Consider the following 9,233-nt stretch of genomic DNA (forward strand, 5'->3'; position numbering starts at 1 on the left):
AGTAATAAATGTTATTTGCAGTTAACAATTTTCTTTTTTCTTTATTACAATATTTATGGCAAGACTAGGTATAAGGTTATAGTCAATGCAATGATCTTTATAGTATACAATAATTAATACTGAAACTGTTCAAAAGTTTGGATATTTATGACAGTAAGAAGAAATAAAAAGCTGGACTTGGAACTTATCAGTGTGGTAATAAAAAGAATAACTACTCAGCATTTGCTATGCGAAATGCGCAGCGCTGATTTTCAGTAACCTTGTTGGACTGACAGTCAAATGAATAAACATACATGCATGATATATTTGTAACACGCAAATTGACATTCATAATAAATTATTTATGTGTATAATAAGTAATAATAACAATATAATATATGAAACAAACATTATAAAATAAAAAAAGAAACAAATTACTATAATATACTATGCGACTAAGCCTGGTATTTAAATCGTTAAGTAAGGTATTATTGTGGGATTCGAGCACGCTTCGGAATGAATTGGGCCAGCTCGCACCGGGGAAGTACCACACCCTCACAGAAAACCGGTGTGAAATAGTAGCATGCCACTGTGTTTCGTACGGTGAAGTATAAATATAAATAACGTGTGTTTGCGCGGTTGTGTGCACCAAAAAAGGATGCTACTCAGTATATTCGATGAACATGGGTTATCTGGGTTATGGTTGGTTAAGAAAACTAATGAAGTAATTTACAAAGAAGCCAGATATACAAACATTGTACACGCTACCACATACTACTTAACAGTTATTTCAAGCTAAATCACTCCATATAATACACACCATACAGTTGGAAATGACAGCGGCGTGTGAAAACAAATAATTTAACTACGATAACATTTTACGAGCCTACTCTCGTCTGACAGTGAAAAATTAGCTCGGAGCTGTAATAAAACGTGCGTATATTTTTTTACAGATAGCTCCTTCGGGATGCGACACGTGATCATTTTCCTGCTGTTTCTCTCCACCGTGACGTCGTACGCGACGAGGGTCAGCATGAGCCTGGCCATCGTGGCCATGACTAAGCCGAACAAGTATGACTTTCCGGTAAGATTTTGTTGATTAGTAGATTCGATTTCTTTGGTTTTGCTTGATAAAGGAAATTCACATTGGACTGAGATGTTTATTTTTTGACGTGACAACGTCTTAAATTAGGTTGCGGCTCGGAGGCACTCATGTAAAAGTGTAACGCCCGGTAACGTTACGATGAGTCACCGAACTATGATCGGTCCGCCGCGCGCGCAGCACTAGAGAATTAGGCGCATTGAATCGGCGCGTGCTTGTGTCTCTGTCTCTGACTTTTTAGTAAACAAATAATATTTTCTAAAGTTAAAATTTGTGCAATTCTTATTTTCATTCAATTCCTTGTTCCTATTGTGCAATTTAATAATATTCATATCAATAAATATTCTACCGAGAAAAAGACGTTGTCACGTAAAATCTTCGCCCGTAAAACCGACTTTACAGGCAACCATTTTTTTTTTTTGATAAATCATTCCGTTTCAACGTAAAAGACAGACAGGCGAACAAAAAAACACACGAATTCATTAATAATATAAGTAAGGATTTATATGTATTGAATTCATTAGATAAATTTTCTTTTTAGTGTTTTTTGTATTTGGAAAAAGGCGAAGTTTATTTGTCAATGAAAATATTGTTCAAAGAAAAGAAAATTTATTACAAAAAACATGTCAATGCAACGTTGCTAGTCTAAGGTGGCATTCTTTATATTCTGATACCTACTTACACACTTATATTTTGCCACCCACCAACAGAAACAGAAATTCATCGTCTCAAATTAACTAACTTTTACATTTCATGATATAAATCCTGCTGATACACGGGCGAACAGCTAGACACACAGACAAAACGATGGCGAAGTCTAAGTAATAGAGTTCCGATGTAACATTTGGTTACAGAATGCTAAAATCGTTATCAATATTAAAACAAGTAACAATGCTAGGTTACAATACATAATAATCTAGGTTCTGCGTATTGTGAAATGAAACCAAGGTCCGAGTACTTGAAAGTAATTGACTATTTGCTATATAATTGAGTTTAGACAAATTGGTATTTATAAAACTGTATACAATAACATATGTAATAAGTGCTGTTAAATAGGAAATCGTGATAAAATTAGCCCCGAAATTAATTAAATATTTCTGTAACAGTCAACTAAATAGGTTGCGGTGGGCTATAATTACACTTGTGAAATCTTAACATATATAAATTGTTCGTTCGCGATGGATTTCTAAACAACTCGACCGATTTGAATCAAATTTGCGAACCATATGCAATTTGATCTAACTTAAAAGATACAATGGTTCAAATTATTTAATTTACAATAAATTACTATCCAGGCGGAGCCGGGCGTGCAGATAGCAAACAATTAAGATTATTGATTCAGCTCTTTAAATTAACATTGAAATTGAGTCGTGTCTCAGAATTTTGTAAAATAAAATTTATGGTCTTTATCATCATCAGGCCTTTAAATATGTTCCCACTTCAGGGACGCAGGCAGTGGACTTCTTTAATGAAGGTGTACGGTATTAAAAGTAGACGGTTAATAATTTGATATCTCTGAAATCTTCTATCCATACTAATATTTTTAATGCTAAAGTTTTTCAATTTATAAAATATATAATTTAAATTTAGCTTCAATAACTGTTTAGTTAATTTGGAAGAAAAATGACCTGCGGGTAATACGTTTAGCTTATAAAACTCCCCGAGGGTTCAAGATATCAGCGAATTTAATAGTCTACTCAAGTCTAAAGCACATATTCTCCCGTTAGCAGACCCAAACATACCCTGTGTTGAGTGGGAAAACCTTGCGTAGATACCTACAGCCTCCGGGGAAGCAGCCATGGGTTATGTCGGCTTCCTATCACCCAAAACCCCACTGATCTCTCAAGCCGCTTTAGAGAAGGGGACAAGGGTGCTGGCTAGAATTCGTGACCCCCTCAGCGGCAGCCTTGGCGGGCGCAACCCAACAATACCCTTAGGGTATCAACATGCTAGACCAGTGACAGTAACTCAATAGAGTAAGATTTCCAAGTCATGTTCCACTCGTACAAGATTCCAGAACATCTACGGGGATTCAGACCTTTGAACTCTGAATACATCGACAGAGTTAGTGACATGAATTTTAACGTAAAACATTCACAATAATATTCCAGGCAACAATTTTATTCTTGAAGAAATAGGATTTACTGTTATTCTTACTAAAATACCTAATTGTGTTTGCTTTTAACCCACTTCATAAAAGGTGGATGCAAATTCGACTTTTTTACAGTTTGTTAGTTCAGAGCTTTGGACTGGGTGAATCCAATTTGATGATTCTTAGTTTACTTGAATGCTGATGCATCTATGTGATTCTGTTATAATTTGCTTTAGGTATGACAATTTGAAGGCAGTTTAGTTTTCTATTAGAAGTTATTAATTCATAACGCTAGTGGTTTTTTGGTGTTAATTTTTTGGTCTTAAAATAATTCTATAAATGCGGTCGTCTTTCTGTAGCGGTTAGTAATATAAGTATTTTTAATATAATTAAAGATCGAGACCCTTAAAATAATCAAAGCTAAAAGTAACATTTTTCTGCTTGCACTTTCAGCATCAGCATCATAAGACATCTAATAAATATACATTAATTAAATTTTATTTTTAATACAAGTACCCAAAAATCATAAAGGAATCTAAGCAATTAAAAAAAAAAAAATGCGTTCGATCTAACCGACACCACTATACTCAGGGTCACTAACCACTGCGCTATTGGGTCAGCTACAAAAACATAGCTATACAAAATGTATACATAATTAACTTCTATAGAATTTAACCAGCTGTAACGAAACTTGAGTGTTTAAAATTTATCACGCCTGGGTATTGTGATGTATTTTTTGTTTTAATTTAAATATGGCGCATATCATTAAGAACTATTCGTCTCTTTGCCAGCACACCACACTAACTCAACAATGATGTTTTGCTATTTTTTTCGGGAAACTTAAGCTTAACGCCTGGCAATAATTAATTTTTCACGGACGTTTACAGATTGGCATTATTCTTAAAGCAAACAAAGAATCCTCTATGAAAAATTTCTTATCGGCGACTTTATTTTACACTATATAGTTATAGCATAGTCCACCGTTGTCACTCGTCCCATATTTCAGATGTAACTCAATGCTATTCACGTTTCACGTAGAAAATCAAAGTAAGCCCGGTACATAATATTGTAAGATATTTACAGTGGCGTTCGCACTTCAAAATTTCATTAATTACCTACGTTGGACGGCATCGTTCTGCAAAAACCTCTTTTGAATGCGATCGACCATTTTCTTAAAAACATTCAAACATGCTATAGGTATATTCAACTAGTGCATCTTGAATGGCTATGGTTTGTTAAAACTCAAAATCAAGCTTTATTTTTATTTATTTTTTTTGTAACCGACGTTGCCAAATACTTGAGAACCTCGTTTCTTTTTTGATTCGACTGTACCTTATTTCTCGATAACTTGCTGGGCTTTAAATCGAACACCTGAATTGATTGACATGCTTCTTTTTTATGTTTGATAACGAAAATCTTCGGTTTGATAGGGTTTGATAGGGATTGGTGTCATTGTCGTCTGTCATATTTTAGTTACAGTTACCTCCCTTTCAATAAAGTCGGTGTTTGCTTTTGTAGAAAATATTTGTTAAAATAAACTTCATTTAGAAATCTTTAATCGTTATTATCTATGTTACTAGGCGAAGATGCAGCTTTTAATGGTGAAAGAATTTTTGAAATCGGTCCAGCGGTTTGTGCGTGATATACAAGCACACAAATCACGTACGATTCATGTTTATATTAGTTTAGATATCACAAATCACATACATGATGTTATTAAAGTAAATAATATTATTATGGAAACAATAAAAGCACGCATATTGCATTTTGTTGAAGCATATAATTGCATTAGTAACACTGTTTAACCGAGTTGAATTAAAAATAACGTTTTCTTGCGTTGAAAGAAAAACAATACGACAAAGAAAATAAAGGACTTTGGATTTTAAAACAATTGGAATTTGCGAAATGCTATGACACTAGTGGTCCGTCCTGGCTTCGCCCGTGAATAATGGTTGTCTGTAGCACTCAGCCATCACGTACAGTGTACATATATCAATCTGTCCAGTACCGAATATGAGATTAGCGCGTTCAAACAAACAAACTCATCTTCTTCATTAGTATAGAGTATGGTTTTTATGTGCACAAAGATATAGAATCGTGATATTATAAATAATGCAACTTATTATAAGAACTAAAGGTACCATTTTTTTTAACGATCGAAAGTGCCTGATAATCTTTTGTAAGATTTCAATCTACTTCAGAAGAGGAGGTTATCAATTCGATTGCATTTTTTTGGAATGAATTAAAATGTTTGAATTGGTTGAAATGAATAGTTACAAAGTTTTGTAAATATTTATTTCACGTCTGCACAACTCGCCAACAAATTGGCATACAAATATTTATAAATATAGTTTTCAATTTGACTATAATGTATTTTTTTTTTGTTTTTTACTTCGTAACTTTTTACTCGGTGAACTGATTCCTTACTTATTTGAAAGCTGTTGCCTGCTATGTAGTCGCTTTTTTTTGTGAAGGATCCATTGATAAAACCTCGCACGAATACAACACGATACTAATATTTTAATGCAAAGATTTGACTTCCGTTTGATAAGACTTAATTCGATATCCACATAACCGATTTAAATTCTAATATCATTAAATAGCCTAAATCTTTAACGAATAAAATAAATATTTTATCTGTTTTAGTGTAGCTGGTACACGTTTTATACAAACTAGAGGTGCTTTTCAGAATTCTGTACTAGAGGGTTAAGACGCAAGTGTGACATCTATTCGTATGCTACCCTCGGTTCACAGGTTCGCATTGACTAGCACATATCGCCCACGCGTGAGCATATTACAATTTTTTTTGGGTTTAGAACTTAATCTAGGCGCTATGTGGTTTGGAGCGTATTCAGAATCTCATATTACATACTGATATATGTATGTTTTTTCATGTTTAGATATTCTAGAATATTCTAACGTTATTTTATTCGGTTTTCTATATCAATATTAAAAGAAAATTTGTTAATTGCGTTAGATTATCGTCTATCTAGTAAGATCTGTCGAAAACAACTTTAATCGGTAACGATGTGGTGCTTATAATTTAGAAGGAAAGAAAAATGAAATAAATTTGTTTTTATAAATACAAAACCGTACAAAGGTGGTGAGGTCAATGTTAAAAAAATCTTTTTTACTTTATAACTAATAAATACTTTAATATCTACATAAAAAATTAAAACCGATAAATACTGTGTGGCTTGTTAGTTTGCAGACAAATGGGGCTGATTCGTTTATAGTTATATTTTCGGACTAGACGCTCTCCCGACTCCGCCCAGATATCACGATACGTGTTTTATCCCATGCGAGCATTTAACAATATGCGACGGACGTTTCGGGATAGCAAATCCTCGGCATTAAGATTACTACTAGATATATATTCGTACTGTTTTTAAAAAAAAAATATGTGTGAAATTGCAAGACATTGCTACAGTTTCTAATTTAACGGCAGCACAAATTATATTTAAAGTGAATACAATTTATTTCGAAAGAACGGATAAATTTAATCCCTACTTCCCTACTAATATTATAAATGCGAAAGTAACTCTGTCTGTCTGTCTGTCTGTTACGCTTTCACGCCTAAACCACTGAACCGATTTTGATAAAATTTGGTATGATGATAGAACTGAACTTGGGAAAGGACATAGGATACTTTTTATCGCGAAAAAAGGGTAGAAAGGGTTGAAAGAGGGGATGAAAGTTTGTATGAAAGTTCGATCGTCAAACCAATTTTGATGAAACTTGATATGAAGGTGGAGCTAAACGTGGAAAAGAACAAACCATACTTTTTAATGCGAAGAAAATACTCCTTACCATGTCGCGCGATATAAGCGAATTCTACGCGGGCGAAGCCGCGGCCTAAAAAAGCTAGTACTAAATAAAGGATCTTAGTGAAACACTAATAAGCTTTATTGTGCATTAACTGTCGAACTGGAAAGATAGAATAGTCTGGGAAGGGTGAGGAACAGAGAACGCGCCTCCGGCTTCTTCCGTAATATATATAACTGATAGTTATATATATTACAGTAATTAAGTTCCCCCTTATCTAAAAACAAAAATAATTTTTACCTACACATATAACCGACCAAGACTAGCGAAAAATCTGCGAATCTCAAATCAAAACACATGCTAGCTAATGAAAAAAAATTATCATTGAGATTTATTAATCAAGTCTTCAAGTCTTGCGATAAGTCATGCTCCATTTAGACAGCGTATCGATACGAGCATTTGAGTTACGCAACTAGTTAATGAAGTAATGTCACTAATAGCTTTGCTAATTAAAATTGCATTCACGTTGTTTACAAAATAGGTTGAACAAAATTACTCCAGTGCAGCTGGAAAAGGGAATTTCATAAAACGTCTTCGTGTTTCAAGTCGCGTAAAGTGGGAAAATGTGAAATAATTATTTTCTATAAATGAGGTTTTACAATTTAGATTCTAGAATGGAACAATATGACAACAGTTTCCTATTATATATAAAAATAATCACAAATACGGTTTTAGAGGGGTTAACGAATAATAAAATTAAAAAATCCAGTCGAATTCATTCGGTTTTGGTCTGAACATGATTTTCAAAGGCCTACTATCAGATCTCTAATATTTAAAATAAACAAAAACCTCTCGATTTTTATACATTCTAAATGCCTTTAATATAGGTAAAGTATGTGTTTATGTGTTGATTACTATTTAATACTACATGCTATTTGAAGTGTTTCAAAACCCATTTTACATAAACATAATAGAACTTTATAAAAACCTAATTAAATTAAACCAATACGTTGGTTTCAATTTGCTTGTCTTTTTCGAGCTTAGTCCTACTAAACCTTTGTTTTTTGCATTTAATAATAAAATAGCTATAAAACAATTGGTTATTTGTAAAGAAGCAAATTTTCCAATCTAAAAACCCAACAGAACCCAAAAATAGGTTTTTCTTTACTACATCTGAAATTCCCTTAATAGGAACTATCGCTAGAGTGGATAATATGACATAATAAGACCCATTGTCCGCCTCAAAATGCGTCAGAAGTTACGTAGTTGTCACAGATAATGGTGAGAATGATATGTGATAAAATACCCCTTTTCATTGTATATGAAGCTCTATTAGCAGCCAATAATTTTCCAATTATTGCTCCGCAATTTGTCCTTAATGATTCATTGTTTTAAAGCAGATGGAAACAGCTTGTAAATTTATATTCAGTCTATAAATATAATTATATTGTTTTGTTATATATTTAGATTGTGTTTGTGTTAACGAAATACACTTTATTGTAATTATTTGTGACTGTATTGTGTTATTTAATTTAAGTGTGTCATTGTTGACAAAAAAAAAAAATCAACTTAAGACTAACTGTTAGGCGCATGTCTAATAAACGTATTGAATAAATACATGTCTGAGTTTGAGTTTGATATTTTTAACTTTTGGACGGTTGTATTGTGACTACAAAGGCTCTAGACTACATATAAAATATGGATGTATATAATAACCAATAGAAAAAATAATGACCCAATAGGAGAATAATTAAATGGTATAGAGTACATACGCCAAAGGTTAAACATTCATTTTAAATTAACCGGCTGAATAAACACAGCACTTTAAAAATATACGTTAACCAAATGGCTCGTAATTAATAAGTATTAATTATGAATGTTTTATTTGAATACATCTATATATGTATAGTTAAAAAAAATAACATTATGATGTGAATTGAATGATTTATTCAATTATTAATTAAGCGAAATCTACAACCGAAATTTCTATTGAAATCTTATTATGTCATTTAATAATATTTCAAATCCCATTTTCTGTTTTTTATTAAAATTATTCTTTACTAGCTGTGACCCGCGGTTGAAACCGCGTAAGCGTGCTGCGTAACCGTATCCCGTAGGAATATCGGTATAAAAAGTGCCTATGTGTTATTTCAGTTGTCCAGCTATCTACGAGGCAAAATAGTATTATTATTCACCAATAGATGTCACGAAAAAAAGACACGAATAAAACACGAATATGACATTATTTCAGTTGTCCAGCTATGTACGAAGCAAAATAGTATTATTATTCACCAA

General features: G+C 32.7%; 1 protein-coding gene across 1 annotated transcript in view; it reads left to right on the forward strand.

Moving 5' to 3' along the window:
* Positions 1–9,233, forward strand: part of LOC119830746 (putative inorganic phosphate cotransporter) — a 33,958-nt gene that overhangs the window by 17,867 nt on the left and 6,858 nt on the right. The window contains exon 2 of the mRNA XM_038353871.1: positions 933–1,063. Within this exon, the coding sequence (XP_038209799.1) occupies positions 933–1,063 (131 nt within the window). The remainder of the gene's footprint in view (positions 1–932; positions 1,064–9,233) is intronic.

The sequence above is a fragment of the Zerene cesonia genome, chromosome 12 (assembly GCF_012273895.1).
Source record: "Zerene cesonia ecotype Mississippi chromosome 12, Zerene_cesonia_1.1, whole genome shotgun sequence".
Taxonomy (NCBI): Eukaryota; Metazoa; Arthropoda; class Insecta; order Lepidoptera; family Pieridae; genus Zerene; species Zerene cesonia.